We start from the raw sequence: 27,917 nt of genomic DNA, 5'->3' as shown, positions 1-27,917 counted from the left end.
TGCTCCATAACTTTTTTCTTTCTTTTTTTAATATTGGGAACAGTGGTCAACATTTTAGGTTTTGCGTGAGCACAAAATTTGGATATAACCTTAGAATTAAATGTCGCAAGGTCGAAAATTTCTGAGCTTTTTCAGGAACATTTACAAATTGCTATTTACTGAAACTAGTTAATTTATACTATTAATTTATAGATTATTTAGACTATGTTATAACAATTTATACTTTCGACATAAAGCAATTTAAACTACTAATGACTAGTAGCTGTTCGTTATTGATCACTAATTGAATGACGAGTGATAAATACAATTATTGATCTTGATCGATTGATCATGACGAAGTACTTAGAACTCAATGTCCAAATCCTTGCTATTTAGTTAAAATTTAATGAAAGCTCGATTATGGAATATTAAATTGAGCAATCTAATCAAAGTGAAGCTTTAGGCTGCTCTGTGGTTAACCGCAGTTCTCAAAAGAATCACCGCAGTTTGAAACGAACCGCATTTTTGCGGTCAACTCCATTGTGGCATTACATTCCACGGTTCATTCTAAGGACGTTTGTTAATGGCTTCTCTTTTGTGGTTTTGTGGTCTGAGTTTCTAACACTGAGCACAATGTTTTGATGCGGTTTTTGTGAATTTTTTCGTGTGAAAAATCCATTACCGTTGTTGATTCAAAAATGTCACGATTAGCTACTGTCATCAGAGCCATGATTAGCCTTAAATTAGTTTACGAAAACCTTTTGAGCACAAAACATGAGAATGACTGCGTGAAAATTTTGGCATGAAAATGACCTGAATGATTTTTTTGACTTCTGCTTCTTTTCCTTCTTAAAATACTATGAATAAAGAAAGAGAGCTCCTGGTTTTTGAGCATAACGTTTCCCTTTGTAAGTAGGAGCTGAAATCCGTATTCGCTAATATTGATCTGTTATTGCTAGTTCGTTCAATTGTTCTTTTCTGCCGGGACCTGGGGGTAGTAGTAATGGAAGAGTGGCCCATAAAGGGGTTAAAGTAGGGATACTCCTGTATTTTTCAGAACACGGTCGAGAAGTTTACTGAATGTAAAATCGATGAAAACCGGTTTCATAGCCACAAAGACAAATGACGGGTGACAGAATGAATTGGAATTTTATAATTTAGGCTGTATATTTGTAAATTAGGGGTGGGGATGGGGGTTAGGTTACTTTACCCCACCTAATTTGCAAATATATAGCCCAAATTAAATTCTTATATAAACTAAAGTAGGGCCTATTATATTTTCATCATATTTTGGTATATTTCATTAGGATTAACCTAACTTCTTTTCTCGAGCGTTTTCTGAATAATACAGGAATGCCAAAGTAGGAATAAGGAGTTGCCAACAAAATATGTTCGTCCTGATCCCGGTTATACATACTTTTTAGATTAAATTCTTAAATCAGATAGTGTGATTTCAACGTAAAAAGTAATAAAAAAAATACAAAGCTGTAGCTATTTGTAGCTGTTTTTTAGAAACAAGTTCATGTTACTGCACTAAACATGGTCAGGCCAGAGATATACAAAAATTCTAACCACTATTGAATTAGAGCATGATAATACCAATCATTCTGTGAAGAATTAAGTTTTCGGTTGGGCTTGGCACTTAATTTAGAAATTGCAAGATCAGGGTCAGTTAGTTTAAATTTTCTGATCAATGGAGAGTTCTGATACTAAGGTGACAGCCTAAGCAAATATTTAGCGATCCGAAAGAAAATGGACAGGACTTGAACGATCAGTTCTAGTAAACAGCGGTACTGTTCTATTAACCAGACTCTTTTATATAGTGCTAGTTTGGTTAATGCTAATGAAATAAAATAGGATGACTATATAATAGTTTAGAAACAAATTTGGGCTATATATTTGCACATTAGGGGTGGGGGGGGGGCAAAGCACAGCATATATTAAATACGTAACCTAACCTAACCTAGGTACCTTTCCCCCCCAGAAACCCGAAAAAATAACACTTTAAATATCGTATACGCAATTAAAACCACGCTATACATTGTATTTCTCTACAGCGGTGTCTTGTATCATCCCATTGAAAAACGGGTTTTTCAACGCGCTCGAGTTTGATCAAACAGTTCGTGGTAACGAACTGTAAGTAAGGAGCGACCCGGCTCAATGGTAACCGAAACTCTAGAAAACGGGTTTTTGATGCCAATAGATATATCAAAAGAATCAGATTTCAATGCTGATTTCAAATATATAACTTTCATCAAGTTTAGAGCTACCCATTAAAAGTTACGCGCCTGAGAAAATTTGGCTGATTTTCAAAAAAAGGGGGAAAGACCCCCTAAAAGTTATAGAACCTTAATGAAAATCACACCATCATATTCAGCGTATCAGAGAACCCTACTGTAGAGGTTTAAAGCTCCTATATAAAAAATTTTGTTATTTTCCATTTTTTGCCATAAGAAAATTAAAGTTTGGTGTTTTTTTTTTTGTTTTGTTTTTTTTTTTTTTTTTTTTTTTTTTCCCAGGGGTTATTGTATTGACCCAGTGGTCCTAGAATATCGTAGGAGGACTCATTGGAACGAAAAATAAAATTTACATTGCCCTTTTTAATTTACCAAAAAAATGGAGGGCAACAAGGCCCCCACCCACGCTTATTTTTTTAACAAAGTCACTCGATCAAAATTTTGAGATAGCCATTTTGTTCAGCATGGTCGAATATATGATAAATATGTCTTTTGGGATGACTTAATCCCCCGAAGTACCCAGAGGGAGGGCTAAAAGATATGAACTTTACCCAATGTTAACATATAGTATTGGTTATTCGGAAGTATACAGAAGTTTTCAGGAGGTTTTTTTCTGCTAGTGGGAGGGAAGGGTGGGTCGGGGGTTATGTTGGAGGATCTGTTCATGAAGGAAGTTTTCATGGGGGAAGGGAAATCGCCATGAAGGGGGCGCCGGACTTGCCAGCATTATTTATTGGTTATTGGGAAGTATACAACCATTTTCAGGAAGGATTTTTTCTGGAGGGGGGCTAGAGGAGGGAGTTACTCTGGAGAATATTTCCGTGGAGGATGTTTCTTTGGGGTAAGGGACATTTCTATGAAGGGGGCGCCGGATTTCCAAGCATTATTTAAAAAACGATCAGAAATTAAATAAAAAAAAACCAAGTTTTTTCAACTGAAATGTAAGAAGGAATATTAGAACTTAAAACGAACAGAAATTATAACGTATGTGAGGGGGTTCTCCTCCAAGTCAATACCTCGCTCTTTAAGCTACAGTTTTTTTTTAGTGCTTTCAAAAGAGCTCTCTCTTCTAATTAAACGGCCTTTGTGATTCAGGGTTTTTTGAATAAAATTTTTTTTTAACTTTTAACGTAAAGAGCTTGGTATTGACTAAGGGCAGAACCCCCTCATATACGTAATAACATATACGTAATAAAAAAAAACAATAAAAAAACAAGCGATACGGCTCAATAGTAATCGAAACTTTTAAAAACGGAATTTTGATGTCAATAAATGTATCAAAAGAATGTGTTTATAATGCTGATTCTAAATATATAAATTTTATTAAGTTTAGTATTACTCATCAAAGGCAACAAGCCTGAGGAAATTTACTCGATTTTTTAAAGAGGGGGAAACATCCCTACAAGTGGAAGAATTTTAATGAAAATCACAACGTCAGATTCAGCGTATCAGAAAACCCTATTACATAGGTTTCAAGCTCATATCTGTAAAAATCTGCAACTTTGAATTTTTGCCAGAAGAAAAATATACGAATATAGAAATTAGTTACGTAAGTTAATTTGTAAAGACATTCATTTAGCAAAAGAAAAGTAAAATTTTTATGCAAATAAAAGCTGCATTAACTCAAAAACGATCAGAAATTAAATAAAAAAAACAAGTTTTTTAAACTGAAAGTAAGGAGCGACATTAAAACTTAAAACAAACAGAAATTATTCCGTACATGAAAGGGGCTGTCCCCTCCTCAACGCCTCGCTCTTTATTCCGTATATGAAAGGGGCTGTCCTCTCCTCAACGCCTCGCTCTTTACGCTAAAGTTTTTTATTGTTTTAAAAAAAAAATTGTGAGACAGTCAAACTTTAGCGTAAAGAGCGAGGCGTTGAGGAGGGGACAGCCCTTTCATATACGGAATAAAGAGCGAGGCGTTGAGGAGGGGACAGCCCCTTTCATGTACGGAAAAATTTCTGTTCGTTTTAAGTTTTAATGTCGCTCCTTACTTTCAGTTTAAAAAACTTGTTTTTTTTATTTAATATATAAAAAGAATCCGGTTAATAGAACAGTACCTAAACAGCTTCCAAGATAAAGCGATATACAAGATGTGAGGGAGGGCTACGGGATTGAAAAGACTAGCTAACAATAGGTGGCTGAATTGAAATTTTGCTGCAATAATCATTGCATAAGGAGTAGATATACGCCGTGTGAGATGGTCTAGGGGCAGGGACTTGGTGTGGCGTATCGATGAACTAATAAGAAGACGTAGGTAAACGAGGTGGCTCACTTTTCAAGTCATTAAACACTATTTTCCTCTTGTCAGGATTGAGAAAAAGTTCAAGTTTAAGATACTCCTGTTGAAGGGTGGCTAAGATCTCATTCATTCTTCGGAGGGATAGTATGTCAATAAACAGTATAAGGTTTGAAGCTAATGGCACCACTCACTAGTTTTTACCAAACAAGATCAAATATCAGTTAATCACCGTAAATTTGAATAATTTGCATAAACTTGGTCGTAATCTTGCGTTTTCTTTCACCGCCTGGCCTAAAACTGGGGAACAGGGGGCTGTCTCTTAAGACAACTCTTTGCTCGGAGTGACCCGAAAATCATGACCACTCATAGGGGTGTTTTCTACGGCAATTTTCTAAAAACGATAGTCTTACAAACAGAATAACCATTTTCACTTAGACAAACCGCCCATCTGTTTGATTCGCATAACTTGTCAGAAGTCTCGTTGATCTCAATGGAGAGCAGCAACAATTTTAACGTGGAAGTCAAATTGTCATGACCTCATATTCATTGTATTATAAAAATCGGAATAAATAAAACGGAATTTACACGAGATTCAGCCCTGGTTCAAATTCAAAGTGTATAACATATATTAGGCTCGTTATAACTATATTAGGCTACTGTTTCCGTAAGTTTCAGAACCTTATACTGTGTATTGACATACTTTCACTCCCCCATCCATTATCTTTCTACTGCGCCCTCTCTCCGCCATTACCTTCAATTTGCAACGCGATAGATTTTTAAAATAATGGATAATTGAATTTATGGACTTTTTTTTCTTATTTCTAATCCCCTTTTGTCTTTCAATCCTTTTTCAGTTATTAAGTGAAGCGGGAAAGAAACGGTTTCCATTTGCGGCTAATGATTCAAAGGGGAATCCCGGTTTCCTGGGGAAAAGATCGAAGAGAGATGAAATTGAGTTGGGAATGTTATTGGAGTGGGGAAATCAAGCGAATTTCCGATTGTCGTTGAAATGTTTCTCTGATGGAAGATAAGTAGCTTGGCAAGTTGAACCAATGTATATGTATTAAGATTTCCACAAAGAGAAAAAGACAAATCTCTTAAAGACTCATTTTAAAATTGTTTCTCAATGCCATTAGTTTATTTTTGTGACGTATTTTTTCCCAAGCCGATCACGTTATTCTATCACAACATTAAAGAATAACGTTATTCTTTAACGTTATTTTTTTAACAACGGCATCAAACATTGAGTAAGCACTCAAAAGACAACTTCAACATTATATTCACGTGTAAGTACACTTCTTGGTTTCTTTTTCTTTGAAGAGATTCGGGAGTTCTAGCATGGTTAAGTAGTTTGTAGATATTCAAATAACTTTACAATTTTTCCTTTAAATTAACACTGTTTACATAGTATTTTTTAGAACAGAACTTGTTTTGCTAAGTCTCGTTTAGCCTGAAATTTAGCTTCTGTGATACAATTTGAGCAGTTTCAATTTTCCAATTTCCAATTCTTTTCCTGGAAAAACTCCTGAAAACAATATATTTACAGCTCAAACATTTGTACTGGAAGCATATGCAATATCTTAAACGAATAACTTTTCCTGGAAGCTACTGAAATTCAGAAGAATGAATTTTAAGTAAGGAAACAAAGAAGAGGAAAAACAACTTTTTGAATAATTATTTTCGTATTAAATAATATGAAAATTTGATATTTATTTGCAAGTGCTCTTTCAGTTTTCCTGGCCGGTGGGAGGGCGGGGGTCAATATATAATCATGATATTATTTTTGGCAATATTATAGTTTGGTATTAGGTTAGTTAAAGTACACTATTGTCGTAATAGAAACAACAAAACCAAACTAAGTCCAATTGGCGTAACCCCTTTCTGTGCCTTTTAACAGGTAGCCTACCTATGACTACCGTCTTAATAAATTAACAGTCTTTATATTTTAGAAAAAGCAATTTCTAGATGGAAAAGTCTTATTTTTCGGCAGGAAATCTTTGTAGTAATTTATATTTTTTGTAAAGTGCGTACGCAGTTTTTTTCTTCCTTTTCTGATATAAGCATATTGCAACAACCTATCAGTAACGAAGTAACAAGAACGAATCTGTAGCTTCACTATAATCCACCCCCTCCCTAATGTGCAAATGCATAGCCCAAAATATATATTTCCCATACTTATTACCATACGTCACTCTTGTTTCAACCCGTGTACCCGTAAATTGGATCAACTGTGACGAAGTCAAGAACAGGAAAAATAGATGGGAAATATACGATTTGGGCTATATTTGTACAACATGGGGTATAAGTGTAGTGAAGATGGAGTCAAAATGTGTTAACTACAATTATTCTGCTTATAATGAAGTAACAATTGTGTTCTTAACATATTCCCTTCTCGAGAGCCCCAGTTCTAGACATATATATATATATATATATATATATATATATATATATATATATATATATATATATATATATATATATATATATATATATATATATATATATATATATATATATATATATATATATATATATATATATATATATATATATATATATATATATATATATATATATATATATGCATTTGTGTTTAGAACTTCTGTGTAATTTTATGTTGTGACAAACCGATCCCTAGCTACAAAATCCGTTTTGCCTATTCTGTCATTGTATCATCTCTTTTCCAGCGAATCGTGTTGAATTTCAATCCCTATTTCCAGACTGTATTAATGTTCCTCCAGTTTTGTTATTAACTTGATATTTTCCAGCTGGAAATTTCACTTGACTCAGATGCTCTGTATTTCTTCCCTTGCTGTTGAGATTTTCAGGTCACGACTGACTGCTTATGTGGTCTACATTGCGAGTGGATCTAAAACTCTTCCAATGGGACTTCTAAAACCTTGGGATGTTTACTTAGTACACTTTGGTCGATCTTTTTCTAGTTGAAGAAAGTTTGGATGGAATGACAAAGAGGGATAGGTGTTGAAAAGCTACTACTTCTTGATTTCGTTTTTAATTTAAAACTTTTTAAAATCTCTTTTTAATCTGTTATAAAAACTTTTGATGATTAGTTTTCAAACTTAACGGATTTTAATTATTTTTCATTTATATAAACAAATTCTTTTGATGCATATGTTGTTTTAAGCATATTAGGGTTTGGGCAAGTATCAACAACATTCATTTGTAACTTCAAAAACCAACGGGTTGATTGTGCTTCTGATTCCTTTTTTTGGCGGATTTGAAGCTTTGTCTTTTGTTATGTTTGATTCCTTTTGTGACAATTTTTAGCATAAATTAAAAAAAAAAAAAAAAAATCATCTACTCAGTCATTCAACTGGTGATACGTTTTGTCTTCATTTTTGTGACTTGGGCTTGAAAATGTCACTGGAAGCATAGCAATAATTGTATCTTTATCTTAAGTGTCTATTATATCTTGTTGGATACGAAGGCTTTTATTTAAGGAAGTTCACTGAGTTATATGCCTTTGTAAGTTCGAAGTGCAAGTGTCTTATTCCTACTATGGACGCTAATTATTCTTTTCTTTGTAGGGATACCTGGTGGTCTTGGCGGTCCACAAGGACCTCACCCATTATCACTTCTTAATGCTGCCTCAATGTCTGCTAAATCTCATGATGCTATTAGGGAAAGAGAACAAAGGGACAGAGAGGAAAAGCAAGGTAATTTCAACCGCTTATTTGATGTTTTATTCTCAGTTCATTTACTAAGCCAGACGCTATAGGGTATTCATTTTTGTATTTATATGTGGGCTACAAATTGGGATGCCGTAGATATGAATGCTGGTTGAAAAAGATAATAGAAAATGCTCGAGGTACCTCCCCCCTAATGAATGAGTCACATGAGTTACTATAACTGTACATTGAGTGGATGGGGGTAGGGGAACACTCTCATTAATCTTAGTTTTAACTTATATTAATTGGGACTAATAAACAAATCCGAGAAGAAAAAAGAATCGTCACTTTTTTGTTGGCGTCTGTTTCATGCTAGATTGGTTGAAGCAATAAAACCCAATAAAAGAAAGTTCTGAAATTTGGATTATTATTTTTCTGTAGAAGAGTTCGAAACTTGAGCGAGTAAACGGCTGTCTGTATCCCAGCGACTTGGATAGTATTCAAAAGAAAGATTTTACTTTAAAGTCATTGTTTAGATTCTATTTCATGGATAAATTTATGTCACTTTAAGGTAATTATATTGAATATTTTTTTTGTCTTGATACTAGGAAATGATTCTTGTTTTTTTTTTTTTTTTTGAAGATAAAAAAAAAATAAGATAACAGATCTTAGTCTATGCTCTTTACAAGTTCACATCCCAATTTTATTATCAAATACTGAGAGTGGAAAAAGTTTCAGTATATCAACTGAAGGTAGTGTCTTAACTAATAACATTATTTGCTTGGATCGGTCCGAATGTCAATACTTTAACATGTCGTTCTTAAAATTTCTTCAGATTGTTCACATTAATTTCTTGCTTGGTTTGTTTTTCTTTTCTTTTTTTATTTCTAACTTCCTTGTCATTTCAAACGCAAAGTTAAAAACCATCCTATTTTCTCTTTTAAATTGTCTGTTTTGGTTGGGATAGTTCATAAAGTGCTTTCTTGTACAGCCATTTAGGAAATTCTTATCCGCCTCTTGGAGAAGATCTCAAGGGATTGGAGGCTATCGCTCACCGGCTATAGTATTTTTCGTTTCCAACCGTATCTCCATTTCTATCTATGACCCTCCCCATGCTGTTGAGCCTGTATTCAAACCTATGTGTATAGAGCACATTCAGTCTTGTCTGAATGTTCTGGATGTACTTAATATGATCTAGTTTGTAGCCCCTTGGATGATTTCGTTGCCAAGCATTAAACAAACAAGCATTGATGATTTGATGATTAGAATAGAGAGTGTTAAATTGGCACTAGAAACTGTTATGAAAATATACATTCAGTCCTGGGGTGTCTCGGAAAGAAAAAAATAAATAATATCATCCCCGCGAAGAAAACTGCACTGACATAATTTATTGTGGTATGTGCTTTTGGATGACATTCTGAATAAAAACACATGGGATCCGTTTTATTCAGACCAAGAAGGTACAATATAAACATAAACCGGGGGGGGGGGGCTTCTAAAAAAATATGGACTTAAATATTACTTATAAACAAATTATAGAAACAATTGTAACACGTAAAGTTTTCGGAAGGGGAAGGGTCACGAGTATGAAGTCACTGCCTCCTCCGTAGGTCCTTGTAAGGAAGAGTAATGTGAATTGTTAAATCTCATTGACTTATGGTTTCATTGACTTAATAAATAAAGCAATAGCAATCAGTTTTGGCATTGTAAATTTATAAAACCAGTGAGAAAGGTGCGAAAAACCTGTGAAGTTCATCATAACCTATGACAAGGTCCGTATCCAGATTTTTTTTTTGGGGGGGGGGGGTGCAAAAAACTAAAAAAATGGAAAAAAATTGTTTTTATGGCATTTTTGTTACGTTTTTACGAACCGTGCAAAAATTTAGGGGGGTCGAAGTCTTTAACCCCCTTCTCTGGATACGGCCTTGCCTGTGACCACTTTTAGAGTTTCTGAACAAAATGATGCAAAATGTATGTGTTCTCATAGTTGAAGTTGCAATGAATGCTTAACCGAACCTGATGCCGGGTAAATGGATAGTGAATACACATTTCAACTAAGCTGGAAACAGGATTTTTCAAAGGGAAATACATGTTACTGCCGATCAGTTAGTTGGTCTTTTAAAATGTATTTTTTTAGGACTATAACATTAATAGTTGTTTTTATTCACAATGCATGATTGGACAAAATGTCAATAGTCTTCTTTTCAGGCCCCAAATTGCCAAGCAAGGTAAAGAATTGCCATCAAAGCGCTAAAATATCCCCTCGTTGGCAGCCCTGGAGCTTTAGCTCCAAAACCTGCGACTCTACCGTTTCCCGCCAAAAACCTGTGATCATACAAAAAACTTGTGAAATTTCAAAGGAAACCTTTGACGGTGGCAACACAAATACCAATATAATGAAGGTTGCGGGTTATAGGCATTGTTTGCGGTTACTGAAAGCTCAGAAGTATGGGTTGAACTTAGCCAGGATTAAATCTTTGTGGGTTGAGTTTAGTACTGAGTGGAATTTTCGGATGGGATCGGGGATGCATGCAGGGGATTATTTAGGGTGGGAGGGCGAATACATTTGAAAAAAAAAAGATATGTAGAATTATGGGAAGTATAAAAATTTCCAGAGTTTGGAGAGGAACCAGGCGTAAAGGTCCTCCTCCCTGTGCATCATGCAAAGATGAAATTTTGTATGAGTTGAGTTTTCCCTTTGCTGGGTTGAATTGTCCGTGCTATAAGTTTTGCGGGGGTGGAATTTCGCATGTGCTGAATTTTCCCTGGGATTAATTTTACAGGAGTTGAATTGAATCAGATTCAATTTTTATTGGATTGGATTTTGCCGAGTTGAATTTTTCTCGTTAGGTTTTGCTGAGTTTAATTTGAATTGGTTTTTGTGTGGATTGAATTTTACTGGGATGGATTTTGATTCATTTTTAATTCGGTTGGCTGAGGTTTTGTATTTACCTTTTGGTTGTGCAATAATTGTTCGCGGACAACATCCTTTGGCCCAGGAACATACTCAGGGGGGCGGGTATCCAACCCCTGCTTCATCCACTCGTAATCTGGGGCATCTTAATTTTCATTATTAATCATATGTCCATATAATTCCCCTGTTTTTTTTACGTTTTTCGAATTATTAACCCTCTTCCGAAATAAATGCATGGGTGTGTCTCTTCTATGTTCCTATTGATCATTTTTTTCTGCCATGCAATCTAAAATCGCGATTTTATTCTTTTTTTTATTGTAACCGACTCTTTGCCGCAAAGATATCTGACTTGTAAATTAGCTACTGATTGCATCCAGGATCGTTTCGGATGAGAAACCGATCACTTCGTCGTGTTAAGTGATTGTTTTGACGGTTGACTTTGTTTTTGGCGTTTAGTCAAATTGAGTCGCCTAGATAAAATGCTTAGGAGTCACGAAGTTGACGTTAAGATGATCATTCAGGAAGATTTCACAGTACAGGTCTTTATTTGAAATGTAAAGAAAGACGAATTGGTTATATACGTCGTATTAAGAGCATAAAACCAAGTCATTTGGTCAAATACTCTGTTTTTGAACAAATCCTGGCGGATAACAACATCTTGGAAAATTGTTCAGCTAGGTAAATAGAATTTTCTGTAATAATAAATAAGAACATAGAGTTAAGTGTATCAAACACCAGAAGGATTTTCCTTAAGGCTGATTTATAAAATGTTAAATTCATTAATAGATATTTGATCAAACTGACAGGGTTCTGTCATCTGACTGTGACATAAACCATATAAGACCATATGGTGGGATAGGGGGTTTGAACCCCCTCTGCCCAATTTTTGTCTGATTCGCAAAGACGTAACAAAAATGCATATAAGCACATTTTTGATGCCTTTGTAACCCCCCCCCCCTCAAAAAAAAAATCCTGGATACAGCCTTGACTATGATACTTGGGAACCAGGGTCGTATACGGTATTTTGGTACTGTTTTACACAGCGGTAAGCGCGCGACAATTGTATTGAAAATCAGATAGGATAAAACCCGGTGCTTATACGAGACGCTTTATAAAAATAGGCATTACAAAGGGTTTCTCACTCCGGGAACTATATTTAAAGTTTAGTTTTTAGGGTTTAGGGGGACTAAAGGGTACCTAAGTTGGGTTGATTAGGTTAGGTTACGTATTTAAGATATGCTATGCTTTACCCGCACCCCACCCCTAATGTGCAAATATATAGCCCAAATTTGTTTCTGGACTATTATATATCTATCCTATTTTGTCCTATTTTACCACTGGCTGACAAAATCCTCGTTTTCTCACCCTTTTTTGGTTTTATTTATCATTTATTATTTCCTGTCCTCTCTTAGCTTCATACGTCCTATTTTGTTTTATTTCATTAGCGTTAACAAAACTTCACTTTTCGTGCGTTTTCCGCTTTGTAAAACAGTAGCGTTTTTTTGGGTGGGGGGGGGGGGGGGCGAAAAAAAAATTTTTAGAAACGCATCAAAAATTTGGGCACTTATGTAGAAAGCGGTAAGTGTGCGAAAAGTGAAGTTTCGTTAATGCTAATGAAATCAAACAAAATAGGATGTAAATGTAATAGTTCAGAAACAAATGTGGGCTATATATTTGCACATTAGGGGAAGGGGGTAAAGCATAGCATATATATTAAATGCGTGTAAAATATGGTGTAAAGTATAGCAGGTCCGCATGCAAAATGTGTTAGCTAGAACTATTCTGCATGTTATGAAGTAAGAATTGTTTTCTAATTTCACTTCTTGGTTGAGGTCGGTATAATTAACAAGTACCAAAAACTGCTTCCTTTATTCAATTTTTTTATTCTATATTTACCGAGTAACCCTTGGAAATAATTAAAATCTGAAGTTTGTGTCTCTTTTGCACTGACATTGTTAGTCTTTCCCAATGTTTACTAATGTTCTTATCGGATTTACTGCATAGGTGAAGTATTTTGAAGCTCCTAATTAAATTATAACAGAAACACCAATTCAGTATCACTTCCCTTATTTGAACTCGGGTATCATATTATCACTCGTCTTAATTCTTCAGAATCCTGTTACCTCTCATCTGTAAATAAGGGCAATTACAAAGGAAACGATAAGAACAAATGCAGGGAGTTTGAGTGCTTCAGGGAAGTGCAATTTCCCCAGTTCTCTGTAAGCCATTCGGAGATTACAAAGTTAGTATGATAAACTTTCCCGAATAGTTCTGATGCTTATTCAAGTCATGCATTTTGAAGAATTTTGGGAAACTTTTGCTGGAAAAAAAAATGTCTGCTAAAATAGTTTATTCTTTCTTATCGATGTGCTTGTGTTTTAAACTTGGAGGGATTCAAAAGTTTAGTTTTTTTTTCTTTAGGTTGTATTTCTTATTTACTGTGTTTCCTTAGTGATGTCTTTATAATCCTTGAATTGAATATAACAATTTTGTAGAAGCACTTGGGACTATGCTGGTGAAATTTTTTGGTACTTGTTTAGAATCCGGACAACACGCGAGAAGAACCGCATATAGAATCTAACAGATACTATATGAAAAACAGGTTTCCGCTGCCTAGTAAGCTATTGCCCACTCCATGACTAAGATTCAAACTTTAGTTTTTTGGGGTTGAAGAGGCAAAAACAGATACCTATGTTAGGTTACGTATTTAATATATGCTATGCTTTACCCCCCCCCCCCTAATGTGCAAATATATAGCCCAAATTTGTTTCTAAACTATTATATTTTAGTCATATTTTGTTTTATCCCATTAGCATTAACCAAACTTCACTTATCGCGTGTTGCCCGGATACTAAGCAAGTACAATTTTTTTAATTCATTGATTAACAATTATCATGCTAGCTTCACTGGAGTGTCTATTCCCATGTGCCCCCTTCTGTGTTATTTCTGTTATTTGCCCTGGCTGACTCTCTGTTAATGAAAATTAAAGGCTAGTTTAATAGATTTTGTTTTATTTAAGGAAGTCTAAATGTTTTTCTTCTACTTCATAGTTTATTTATTTATTTTATTTATCAAGCCCAAAAGTCGCAATCTTGCGCTTGGAAAGGTACAGCACGTTGAACGAATGGATTAAACAAAATTGCCTTCAAATTAAGTTCAAACATCAGTAGAAAGTCGCGGATCTTGAGAAACACCATTATAAAAAGAACCCGTTGTTAGTTTGATTTCAAAGCTTTCAAAAGCATTAATGGTTACAACTCAATGGGCAAGTACCCAATCGGTACTTGCTCGTTTTCTTTCGAAATTCCGGTTGACAAATTTTAAATTTGCCAACCGGCCTGGTCATCGTGTACCTTGAAAATTCGTAAAGTTTACTTGGGTCGAAATTATCTGTCTGTTGAACTGTTCGGAAGGCATTTATTAAGTCTGCCTTATCCCTTCGGATTCGAAGCTACGAGCTTGGTTGCTGTAGACGTTGCTTCCCTTGGGTTGATGGTAGTCTTTTTGGTATGGTACGATTTTTGTTGTACTTCTTTCCATAGTTTCAATCAAGAACATATCAGAACCGTTTTGTGTATACTAGCATGACGAGCGATAGTTCCACAACAGAACTTACGAGTGACCTATGAAGTATTCTAAAGCTATTCATATTAAACCTTCGCAATGCACGTTTTACTCAGCGATGCAGTAAATTTGCATTTTTGTAACAATTGAAGCCTGTCTATCAAAATTTATTGCTGCAATAAACTCTTATGATCCTTAATTACTTCCGAAGCGATAATAACTTGGGAGTCGTTGGGATATGGGTATTCAGGTGAAGATATCTGCACGTAATTTACCAAACAAGTCTTCTTGATACTAAGATGCTTTGGATTTTGACGACAACATCCATACAAAGCACCAACATCGAGCTGTAATAGTTCATTGTCAGTGAATGTTTCAATTTTCCAAGACAACTTCGCATCATCCGCGAATGTCTCGGTATTAGAGTGCTTAATTACATCCGCTAAATCAATTATAAATATGTAAAACAAAATAGGACCCAAGCAACTTCCCTGAGGAACGCCACTTCCGACAGAAGCAGACGAGGAAGTGTGATTCCCAACGGACGCTTTGTGAATCCTGCCAAACAAACATTCATGGATCTAAGATACGATCCGGTGGCTGTATTTTTTTTTATATTTTGCACACTTCTGGGTCAACAACTCCAATGGGATTTCATAGAAAACTCTTGAATAAATCCAAGCAGAAGACAGACCGCTGTCATCCTTTTCTGTAACAGTGCTGACACACAATCAATAAATTGTGCAAACTTTATTGGTGCATAGTATGTTTTGCATTTATTCTAATGCTGTTTCGATAAAAAATGTGTTACCTTCACACATATAGTAAATAGATGAAGTACCGTTGGAAAGAACAGATTGAAAGTTGTTATGTAGTGTCTGTATCATCCATGTTTGGGGATCTCATCCTTGCCTGCCTTAATGATCATCTCGCTGCCAGTTAATGACAAAAGCTATTTAATGCATAATATTGCTGTCACACTAATTGTAATGATAAATATACAAAAAATAATCAAACAATATCTAATTTGCTTTAGGGGACATGACCCAAGCTGAAAATTTACGGCAAAAAAGTATTAAAACTAAGATCTTTAAAAATAGCTCGTTTATTTAATGGTCTATCTCTTTCCCCACATGGCTGTTGACAGTCCAGCCGTGTTCTGGGGCAAAAACTCAAATTAATTTGCAACATCGCATCTACTTGATCATTTGCTTCTTTTTAAGCCCCTTTGAATCAGGGGCAATTTAGCATCTACTAATTAAACTGACTATACCCATATGCGGAATAAAGCAAGCCTTACACTGTACTCTTTCAAGAGCCAATACTTGGGGTCACAACTCTGGCCCCTCAGTGCCTATCAGGCACTAGTCAAGTTCTTCTAACGGAGCAGCAGGGGTGTAAACGCCATATCATCTTTTCAAATTGCATGCATCCGAAGTGATGGAAACCAGAAACAGTTATCACATCTGTCTCTAATATCTGTCCCTCCCCCTTTGAGATTCGTATTAAACTAATCACAACAAAGGACCTAGCACCGCATTCCCATTATCCATTATCAATCTCAAACGAAAGGGGAAAATTCCCTCCTAGTTAAATCCTTAGCTTTTCCCCTTCGGATCCTTTCCTTTCCCTGCTAATAATGCTTGTCTTTAACAAACGCCCCTTATCAACTGTTCCATCGGCATAAATGTCACCTAGAAACCAAATCCTTTATATGCTCATGTTCCCTTCTATTGTTGAAACGCGAAAAAAAAATAAGGATCTACGGACGTCGCATCGAGGGGCTTCAAAATTGATTAGAGGTTCCGAAAGGAAATCTTCTGTCTATTTCTCATTTCCCTCTTTCAGGAGAATTCTTGGGGACTTTTTTCCCCTCTAGTTCTTTTATCTACTGATTACAGTATGCAACTTGTAAAATAAGGGAAGATTGGACATAATTTCTATAATTGTCCTTTGTTTTCCGATAGGACTTTCATTTATTGTTGCTCTTTTTCTTAAGGTTCTACAAAGTTGTAAGAGTGGAAGAATAAGTCGATTATAAGCAAGCATATATACAGTGTCGTAGATCGAAAAAACTAGGACAAAGAAACGCTTATTGTTGTCGTCACCTGTTTCGTATCTTATCAGTGGGATATCCAGCAGCCTCAGTATTTTGCTGCATGCGTCGGTGTTGATTTGGGATGCATAAAGAGCGTATGATTCTTTCATCCCAACTAACAAATCCCACTTTTGGGGGTGCATAAAAAGCCTGTCATTATTTTACTTCAACTAACAAATCACACACGAAATAATTTCCAAAAATCTGGTATTTGTTAGGGAAACTTCTGTATGTAAAAAAACGTGTTTATACGCGAAAACACATCTGCGTGGCTCCATGGCCCATCATCGCTCATTAAACGACGAAATTAAGTAGAAATGCAAGACTTAAAAAGGAGCGTTGTTTTAGTACGTAAGAACTGTTTCAACTTTCATACTTACAATGACACTGTTCGTTTTGAATTTCAAGCAGGAGCTCAATGAGGGATAAAATTGGAACCCACTCCTATCAGGCACACCCGCAGGATTTATTTCCCGAAGGATAACAATATTATTTCATAATTTCGAAAGAAGGTCTCAGAAGTTCGGGGATAATTTAGGATAACTGAGGGATAGGCCCCAAGCCCCCTCCCCGTGTACATCCCTGGCTTCTATTGTAGATAAAATACAATTTGAAGCCTGCTAGACACACTACAAGCCTTAAGTTACTTTTAACACTTTTTCTATTCTAATATGGTAAAAAACGTGACCTTACCGACAAATGATGTTAATTCTCATATAAAAAAGGCATGAGTTGTATTAAAAAATAACTATTTTTTATGGTATTCAATTTTCTAGAAGTCAAGATAATTGAGGCACGATAAAAGTCTAAATCTAAACTTAGGGTAATTGCAACATTAGGTTTGAATCCAATGCATAAACTTTATTTATCTTACACCAAAATTTGAATCTTATGTGTGAATCTTATTTTAATTAATCAATGCGACATCTAATTGCAATTGCTTCAAATAAACACTTTTCAGCCGTGTAAGAATTATTACTTCAATTCAATTAAAACAAGGCTCATTCTTCCATATAGGGCAATAATTCCTTTAATTTTATGTTGAGGAGAGATCCGCTTTGTCTAATGGTTTTGCATCACGCAAAAAATGTTCGTTCCGGTCACGAAATGGATGTTTCCAGTAGTTTTCCAATTCGCGTGAGCTGTTTATGCTCCATGGAATCTTTTATTAGGCGTTTAGCATGAAATCATCCATTCTTCCTTTAAATATTTTACTCTGGGCAATACCATGCAAATAAAAAAGACACGGATCTTAAGAGACAATCGTGCTCTTTTGAGATAAAAAAGACGAAGTAGTTTTAGCTAATATTTTAGTCCTTGGCCAGTAACTTAGTGATCAGCTGTTTTCAACAGGGGGAGGAGGCCTGGTGATCGAGAAGAAACTGGATTTTTAGACCTAAATATTTATATGTGTATATTGTAATGTTCCTCAGAAATTGTCAGTTTGTGTACGAGCAATTGTCGGAGTACCGAGAAAGGGGTGCAGGTTTATTATATGCTTGACATAGATTCATTGGTGGTAACAGGAGAAGGTAAGGGGGGCAGCTCTCCCCCAGAAGACTTTAAATACATAAATTTGAAATACTTTGCAACGTTCCTGAAGATATGACAGTTTCGTGACAAAAGATTAGCTTTGTGTCCCTGTAAATTTTTACAATTAATATTTTTTCGGGGGGGGGGAGGGGGTTAATAATATTCTTTTTTTAGCATTTTGAATCAGAAGTACCCGGAAACTTCGAAAAATTAAGGTTTTCAGGGGTAGGGGAGGTCACTAGACCCCCCCCCCCCCTGTTTACGTGCCTATCTTTAGTGATGGTGCTTATGATTTATCTTTATGTTTAAGACTTATCGGTACTGGTGCGTTATATAGACACTTCTAAAAAGTCAAGTTTGGTTAATACTAATTAAATACAACAAAATAGGATGAATATATAATAGTTTATAAACACATTAGGGCTATATATTTTCACATTAGGGGGGTGGGGGTAAAGCATAGCATATATTAAATACGTAACCTAACCTACCCTAGGTACCTTTCCCCCCCTTAAACCTTAAAAAAACAATCGTTTTAATATTGTAAATCATTGAGAAACTACGACTTTGCAGTCATTTATGTATAGTGGTCTCTTGAGAATTGACGGGTTTTTCGTGACTGGTTTCCTTGTACAATTATAAAAGTGCCCATATAAAGCACCAGTACCAACTTATCTTTTATCTGTCATTGTGCTTAAGACCCTCCATTTCTTGTCACCAAATACAGTGTCATTGTTTATATGTGTTATTTCAAAAAGCGTCATCACCTCTCTACGTAATTGTCTTGTCTATTGAGGTAATATCCCTCCCTGGACTCTCCCATCTCCAAGGGCGGTTTTATCTCATCGCTAATTAGCGATAGTTTACTATTCTACCTACTGGTGACATTTTTCCAGGTAAATTTACATCCACGGAATATTGAACCCAGGAAACTTATTTTCAGTGGTCTAACATTTTGTCCATGACAGAAGATAACGGTGACACTTTTCGCGGTTAGAGAAAAAAAGACCACACTTCTGCAATATCAGAAAAAAGAACAATGACGCTTTGCCCAGTGATAGAAATAGCACTGACACTTTTATTTTTGACTTTTACGAAATAAATTCACAATTTAAAGCTAAGTGAATAAATGATCTTGTCGGTGTCGAAAAGCAGGCAATGTACCTGCTTTAATTAAAAGTTAATTGGATTCTCGTTTTGATATATACTTATCAAGAAATAGCGTCATTTGATATAGTTGAGATTTTTTAGACCCTCTGGCCCACCCTCATTCTCAGTAGCTTCAAAATTCTTTGTTCGAGTAATGTTTTTTTTTCTCTCTTCTGTTTTAACTTCATGAAGTTATTTAGACTATGTTCTAATATTTTCCTTCTTTTTTTCTTCCAGCTGTCCTGCCAATGGATGAAAGACATGTAAGTTTTCTTTTCATATCTCCTTGCAAGGGTGTAGCTTAAGGCGGGTTCCATGTTTGACACATTCTGTCTCCCAATTGTAAAAAAAACGTAGACTGGGCATTATGACAAATTTTGGTGTTTATTTGACATTTGCCAAGTTATATTTTTTGCAAGTACAGATTGAAGGGGTAAAGCCATAAGTAGGAATTAGTTTTTGGAAGGGGCAACCTTTCTCAGAACAGCAGAATAAGGCTTGATGGATAAAACTGCATGAAAATATGGCCAACATAACAAAGACAACGAAATTACTAAGGATATACCCTGACTTCCCCCCCCCCTCCGAGAACTTGCCTGGCTATTGACTTGATGTTGACATTTCCTCTGGAAAATAAACTTAAATAAATGCTACCGAGATTGATATTGGTACACTACAATTGAACGCTTTTCTCGTCTGTCTGACGGGCCCTAATTGACAACATATTGTCAGTTGATGTGTGTTTTTTTCTCTTTTTGTCAGTAAATTCATAAGTCCGTCACTGACCTTATTGTAAATATAAAACTACTGTAAAGAAGATACGCTGTTAGTTTAAAAATACAAGCAAGATACTAATTAAAAAAAAAAAAAAACAACTTGATAACGATATAAAAATCAAGTTTGCTTTCCCTGGTTACTCCGACTATATAAACTTCATTAAATTTAGTGATACGCAAGAAAGCTTTAACTATGAAACGATTTGTCTAATTTTAGAAAAAGCCCCCCCCCCCCGCCAAAAAAAAAGAAAGAAAAAAAAAGATGGCTATGTTGACCGAAATTACATTATGTCATGTTTGAGACATTTTTTCCATGAAAGCTGGTCATGGATGTGCATTTGATTTTATTCTTTTTTTTACGAGGGATTATCGTGTCGAATGGATTTCTGTAGGGGAGAAGGGAGGGGTCAATCCTCAAGGAGTAATATTCATTAATAACCCTTCCTCTCCCTCATTTGAAAATGTTGAAACCACGATCTAAAAATAATTGTGTCAATTCAAAGCTGTCATTTCACCGTCTTGATGCTTGAACACTTACTTTACTGCACTAATGTGTATGAACTTGGAAATTCAACTAAAGTTTTACAAGAATTCCAATGTCTAGATGCGAATTAACACAAATCGAAACGAAATACAATGTAAAGTATTATGGTTACTTGTGCATTATATCTTACACACGAAAGAAGTCAAGTTTGATTAATGCTAATGAAATAAAATAAAATAGGATGAAAATATAATAGCTTAGAAACTAATTTGGCCGATACATTTGCCCATTAGGGTGGGTGTGGGAGGGGGGGGGTAAAGTATAGCAGATGTTAAATACGTAACCTAACCTAGGTACCTTCCCCCCCCCCCATACCCCCCAAAACAATAGTTTAAATATTATAAACGGAATAAGAAACCCCGCTTTGCGATCTAATTCTCAATTGCAAATACCCGTTTGACTGGTTTCCTTTAATGTTTTCCGATACAGTATATAGCGGTGTGTAAGATGTAATGCGCAAGTACCGTATTATGTTGCGCAATTACCCGTGTTTTCTACGTTTTCTTGGTTTTTAGCCATACTACAATTTAGCTGACGGTAAAATTGTAGCAGTAGTGGGATACCGTGATGGTCTCCCGGATATCCTTACTTACACGACTATAAGGGCTTTAGAGTCTGACTAAATTCGGATAAATCCAGCATTTGCCTGGTATTTGTCAAGCGTTTTCACAGGAAGGTATATTTTGGCGGTACTACCAGTAATGGGGGTTGATTACGGGCCTGTTCCCTTCAGAAGGTTACAATTCCTTATTATTTTCAATGCTTTTAATAATCTCTCGTGTCTCGTTTAATTTACTTTTGAAGAATCTGCCCTGCTCCCGTTAAAAGAGATACAATTACCCATATTCCGAGTGAAACCGACTCAGACGACATCAAGACTTGCAGAGTAAAGATATGGATTTCGTGTTTTGGTTTAATATCTTAAATGACTTAAGGCTGGCCCAATATAATTCACCGTTCCGAGAACTGAAAACACGTCCTCCTCATATAGCCTATAATTGGCTTATAAAAATGCCAAAGTTGTACAGGAATTTATAAGCTATAAACATCCATGGCATAACTGTCCGTTTAATAATAAAATATTATTATATATTTAACATATTATAAAATATTATTAAAACCATACTTAAACCAAAATAGAAATTGGTAATAACGTCTGAAATTATTTAAATAATTGAAAAGTGGACCAAATTTAGCTTTCTTGCACACCCTAAATTCTACCACCTTTGAGGGCTGCATTGATTGCTTACTTGATAGTGCTGGTCATTGAGTGGTTTTTGACCTTCTTTTATCTCAAATACTTGCTCTCCTTATGTTTATGGCACTGGCTTAGGTATATACGGGGGTTCGGACCCTCCAAAACCTAAAGACTGCGATATTTTTGCAACATTGGGGTGGGGGCTGCATTTCATGGGGTTTTGAATGCTAATTTGCAAAAAAAAAAACAACTATTAATGCTATAATCAGTTGAATAAAATTTATTGATTTCCCTCTTCTTATGTTTGCCCCCCCCCCCCCCCTACAATTTTAGTATCAAGATTTTTTTAATGAATCCACGCAGTCTAACTTGTTCTGCTGGTCGAAATGGTTATATTCATAATTTTTTTATACTGGCGGGTCCTGTATAAACTTAAGTGTTTTGTTTTGTTTCCGTATTTGTTAACATACTTCCACTATTCTTTACTCTTTTTTTCATTTTTACGAGATACCAGCAAGAGATTGATGATAGTTTCCTTTCACTATCTAAAGAGGGGCATTTCTAATGGGATGGTTTCGCTTTCTAGCCTTGGACAAAGATCGGGAACGAAGTAAATCTGTCCTTTGACTGAACAACTAAAATATCGTCCCCCCTAAAACCAAGGGGTATATGTTTAAGGATTAAATAAGAAGGACTAAACACAAATACTAAATTAATAATAAGGCTTCAATTTAGTGTATCAGTCACCATGAAAATATCGCCCAGTCTTTGGGCTAAAGGCACTTTAGCATTGTCTGTTCCAATCATGACTGGTATAAAATAGTTACAAAGAAGTAACTAGGCCTCTGTAAATGCGAACAGTGGATAAAGGGCCACCAGATAAATCTCTAACTGATTTATAAGAAAAAGATACACCTTTTGGTTTTGATTAGCACGAATTTCGATTCCAATAGAACTTTTAATCTAATTTCGAAAAAAAAACTAAAATCCATGAAATACTTATGTAGCTTTAAGACTAAACTTTTAAATACAATCGTGTTATTATTTAGCAATTCTAAAGTATTTCTGTAGAATTTTAGACTTAAAATCCAAGAGTATTTTGAAGCCAAAACTTAGGACACTTAAAAATATGTGATAGAATTCTTGAATTTAGAATTGAAAGAAGAAAGCTCTTCGAGGGAAATGTTCAATGATTAAATTGTATCTCTTATACAGCCCGATACTCTAAAAATTGGAAAAAAAATAAAGCGAACTTAAAAAAATATTTAGCAAAAACTATCGGGCCGAGAATTCCTGATAGCATTTGCGAATTCTGCGTCGAAAGTTTTATTAGAATCTCACATTTTAGTGCTTAAGCCCAAAACTGTATTCATTGGAAGAATTTTCTGGGATAGCCATTAGTATTAAGGAATAAGAAAATACAAGTTTTTTCCAAGAATACGAATACGGACAATAAGTCTAGCCATTTTATTGGAAAGTTATAGGGATAAGGGTAACCCAAAAATACCCGAAACCCCCCTCTCCAAACTAAGAATTTTTTCCTCTTTCAGAGAAGTTCAATATCGCCGCATGAAAAATTTCGTGGAAGATCCCCGGAACCGGAGCCGAAGAAATCTAAGAAAGAGGAAAAAGATGGGCATGTAAGTTGCTTTAAATCTTTTGTGTTTCCCCTGAGCTTCATCTGAAAGTGGTTATGAAAAATGGACGAGGTGAAAGAAACAAATGGTGTTAACTTCTTAATAAATAATGATTCCGGGAATGAAAAGCTGACAGTTATTTCTTATTATTGTTTAATATGATTTGTGAGAATGATGTGAAAAATAGTCACGGCTTTTGTCCTCCTTCCCTAAGAACAAACTTCTTTACTAATTGGACGTAGTCCATAGATGAACACAACTGACATTTTTGGGAAAGATGGTATCAGTAGATTTTTTAGGAGGGGCGGGTTCAAACACGAAAGGCGAAAAGCTTTTTTTTTGCTAATATATTCTAATTGTCTCTGTAACACGGGGAAAAGCGTTTTTTTCTAATAAATGATCAAAGAGAATCTTCTATTATTTTTCGAGAAGAATACGTTTTAAAATCTGGACTTTAGAGGTCTAAAGATGTGCTTTTCTTGATGTCGTTCTCCTTGAAATTTTCCTATCTTTAGAAAAGTTAACCAAATTCTGACAATTCGCCAGCCCAAATTCAATTTTTTTGCACTGTCCCTGAGAGCGCGTGCACAGGATTTTTTTGGTTGGGGGGGGGGGTGTGTGTGTGAACTGATCAAAAATAAATGTGATAATTTGAATAAGAAATGACCAGAAATTCAAAAGAAATGAAATTTTTTTTGGAATCAAAGAGCTAAAGCCGAACTGGCCAGCCATGACAGAAATCACAATATATATATATATATATATATGCACGAGCACATATATATATATATATATATATATATATATATATATATATATATATATATATATATATATATATATATATATGAGTATATATATATATATATATATATATATATATATATATATATATATATATATATATATATATATATATATATATATATATATATGTATATATATATATGTATATATATATATGTATATATATATATGTATATATATACATATATGTTTATATATATATATATATATATATATATATATATATATATATATATATATATATATTATATATATATATATATATATATATATATATATATATATATATATATATATATTTAAATACGACAAACGGGTCTATGGCCAGTAAATGAAAACGAAGAAAAAAACAAAAAACGGATATTTCGCCTGTATCTAACATGGCGTCTTCAGCGTAGAGAAAAAAAAATAAAACTAAAAAATATACATAAAAATAAAATAGACTCACCTAAAAACATAATATACAATTGCTTAACATTTATAATTTGAAGGTATCTTCGTGAAACCACCTCACAAAAGTAACTGGACTTTTACTTTTATTCAGTTACTTTTGTGAGATGGTTTCACGAAGGTAGCTTCAAATTGTAAATTTTTAGCAATTGTATATTATATTTTTAGGTGAGTCTATTTTAGTTTTATGTATATTTTTTAGTTTTAGTTTATTTTTTTTCTCTACACTGAAGACGCTTTGTTTGATACGGGTGAAATATGTTTGATACGGTAGTCCTGTTTTTGTCAAAACGATATTGTTCAAAGCTGCTCGACTCTTTCAAACAGTTCGTGGTAACGAACTGTAAGTATGGAGCGACCCGGCTCAATGGTAACCGAAACTCTAGAAAACGGGTTTCTGATACCAATAGATACATCTAAAGAATCAGATTTCAATGCTGATTTCATATATATAACTTTCATCACGTTTAGTGATACTTATCAAAATTTACGCGCCTAAGAAAATTTGGCTGATTTTCAAAAAAAGGAAGAAAGACCCCCTAAAAGCTATAGAACCTTGATGAAAATCATATTATCATATTCAGAGTATAGTAAAACCTTCCTTTAGAGGTTTCAACCTTCTATCCACAAAAATGTGGAATTTTGCTTTTTTTGCCAGCAGAAAGATCACAGATGTGTGTTTATTTATTTATTTATTTATTTTTTCAGGGGTGATCGTATCGACCCAGTGGTCCTAGAATATCGTGGGAGGGCTCATTGGAACGGAAATTAAAAGTTCTTGTGCCCTTTTTAAGCGACCAAAAAAAATGGAGGGCAACTAGGCTCCCTCCCACGCTTATTTTTTCCCTAAGTCACCCGATCAAAATTTTGAGATAGCCATTTTGTTCAGCATGGTCAAAAATATGATAAATATGTCTTTTAGGATGACTTAATCCCCCAAAGTCCCCAGGGGGAGGGAAATTGCCATGAAGGGGGCGCCGGACTTGCCAGCATTATTTATTGGTTATTGGGAAGTATACAGACATTTTCAGGAAGGATTTTTTTCTGGCGGGGGGGGGGCTAGAGGAGGGGGTTACTCTGGAGAATATTTCCGTGGAGGATGTTTCTTTGGGGTAAGGGACATTTCTATGAAGGAGGCACCGGATTTTCAAGCATTATTTAAAAAACGATCAGAAATTAAATAAAAAAAACACAAGTTTTTTCAACTGAAAGTAAGAAGCAACATTAGAACTTAAAACGAACAGAAATTATTACGTATGTGAGGGGGTTCTCCCCCAAGTCAATACCTCGCTCTTTACGCTACGTTTTTTTTTTAGTGCTTTCAAAAGAGCTATCTATTCTAATTAAACGGCCTTTGTGATTCAGGGGTTTGTGAATCAACATTTTTTTTTAACTTTTTACGTTATAAAAAAAAACAAGCGATACGGCTCAATAGTAATCGAAACTTTTAAACACGGAATTTTGATGTCAATAAATATTTAAGAGGAGTTTGTTTATAACGCTGATTTCACATAAATAAATTTTACAAAACTTAGCATAACTCATCAAAAGCTATGAGACTGAGAAAAATTACCCGATTGTTTAAGAAGGGGGGAAACAACCACCAAAAATGAAAGAATTTTAATAAAAATCCACATCAGATTCAGTGTATTAGGAAACTCTATTACATTGGTTTCAAGCTCATATCTGCAAAAATCTGCAACTTTGTATTTTTTGCCAGAAGAAAAATATACGAATATAGAAGTTAGTTACGTAAGTTAATTTGTAAATTACGTCATAACCGAATTTAGAGACATCCATTTAGCAAAAGAAAAGTAAAATTTTTATGCAAATTTTGTTTATTTATTCAATGACGGTGAGCAAAAATAAAAGCTGCATTAACTAAAAAATGATCAGAAATTAAATAAAAAAAAACAAATCTTTCAAACTGAAAGTAAGGAGCGACATTAAAACTTAAAACGAACAGAAATTATTCCGTATATGAAAGGGGCTGTCCCCTCCTCAACGCCTCGCTCTTTACCCTAAAGTTTGACTCTGTCTCACAACTTTATTTTTTAAAACATTAAAAAACTTTAGCGTAAAGAGCGAAGCGTTGAGGAGGGGACAGCCCCTTTCATATACGGAATAATTTTTGTTCGTTTTAAGTTTTAATGTCGCTCCTTACTTTCAGTTTAAAAAACTTGTTTTTTTTATTTAATCCAGAAAACAAGGAAGGTTTGCGGTTTCCTGGTTGCCTTTTATGATGTTAAGTTGCATTTATTAAGTTTCAGAATCATAGGATTAATAAGAATCTTTTGTGTGAAGACAAATGATTAGTCATTTGCCATTGCGGCATAATCTGTCAAGATCATGATGGATTTTTTCTTTAAAAAAATATAAAGCGAAACTATGTTTTGGTATGTTTTGTATAGCAACCATTACTTAGCAGTAGTTAAATAGGTACTGCTCTATTAACCGGGCTCTTTTGTATACGCCAATGCATACCAGTCACGAAATAGATCAAGACGCGTAATGAAAACAGGTTTACAATGCCTTCTGGGATATAAATAAAGGCAAGAACTGTATTTAAATTATTGTTTTTTGGGGTTTAGGGGGGGGGTACCTAGATTAGGTTAGGTTAATTATGTAATATATGGTATGCTTTGCCCTCCCCCCCTAATGTGCAAATATATAGCCCAAATTTGTTTCTAAACTATTGTATATTCATCCAATTTTATTTTATTTCATTAGCATTAACCAAACTAGCACTATGTAAAAGAGCCCGGTTAATAGAACAGGACCGTTAAATAGAACGAATTCAACTGGTATTCTTATACTTCGCTGGTACTTTTAACTTCATATCTCTTTTTTAATTTTCTCCTGGATCTTAAATCAGCCACAGTTGCTTTGTTGGTTAGTTTTTCCCCTAATTATTTTCCCCTACCCTCTTCTGCTGTGACGATACTGAGCACATGTTCCCCTCTTCATCATAATGAAAAACGCAATCGGTTCCCATTCATCAACCATAAAACTTAAAACCATTATCCATTTGGAGGCCGGAGACAGAAGTATGTATAAGAGAATGAAGGGAGATATGTTTCATTGTTCATCGACTTACCCCTCTATCCTCCCTAGTGTTTGTGAAAATCACGTCAGTTATTTGTAATCCCATATGTTCATT

General features: G+C 34.8%; 1 protein-coding gene across 5 annotated transcripts in view; it reads left to right on the top strand.

Moving 5' to 3' along the window:
• gro (TLE family member transcriptional corepressor groucho) overlaps positions 1-27,917 on the top strand; it is a 127,554-nt gene that overhangs the window by 41,274 nt on the left and 58,363 nt on the right. For all 5 annotated transcript variants that reach the window (XM_089090714.1, XM_089090713.1, XM_089090711.1 and 2 more), the window contains 3 exons: positions 8,007-8,135; positions 19,583-19,608; positions 23,414-23,503. In XM_089090714.1, coding sequence (XP_088946840.1) covers positions 8,007-8,135; positions 19,583-19,608; positions 23,414-23,503 — 245 coding nt within the window. The remainder of the gene's footprint in view (positions 1-8,006; positions 8,136-19,582; positions 19,609-23,413; positions 23,504-27,917) is intronic.

The sequence above is a fragment of the Artemia sp. Qi Xiang Cuo genome, chromosome 6 (genome assembly GCF_049724085.1).
Source record: "Artemia sp. Qi Xiang Cuo chromosome 6, ASM4972408v1, whole genome shotgun sequence".
NCBI classification, from domain to species: Eukaryota; Metazoa; Arthropoda; class Branchiopoda; order Anostraca; family Artemiidae; genus Artemia; species Artemia sp. Qi Xiang Cuo.
Note: the sequence above shows the minus strand (reverse complement) of the source record. Positions and strands in the feature narration are given on the sequence as shown.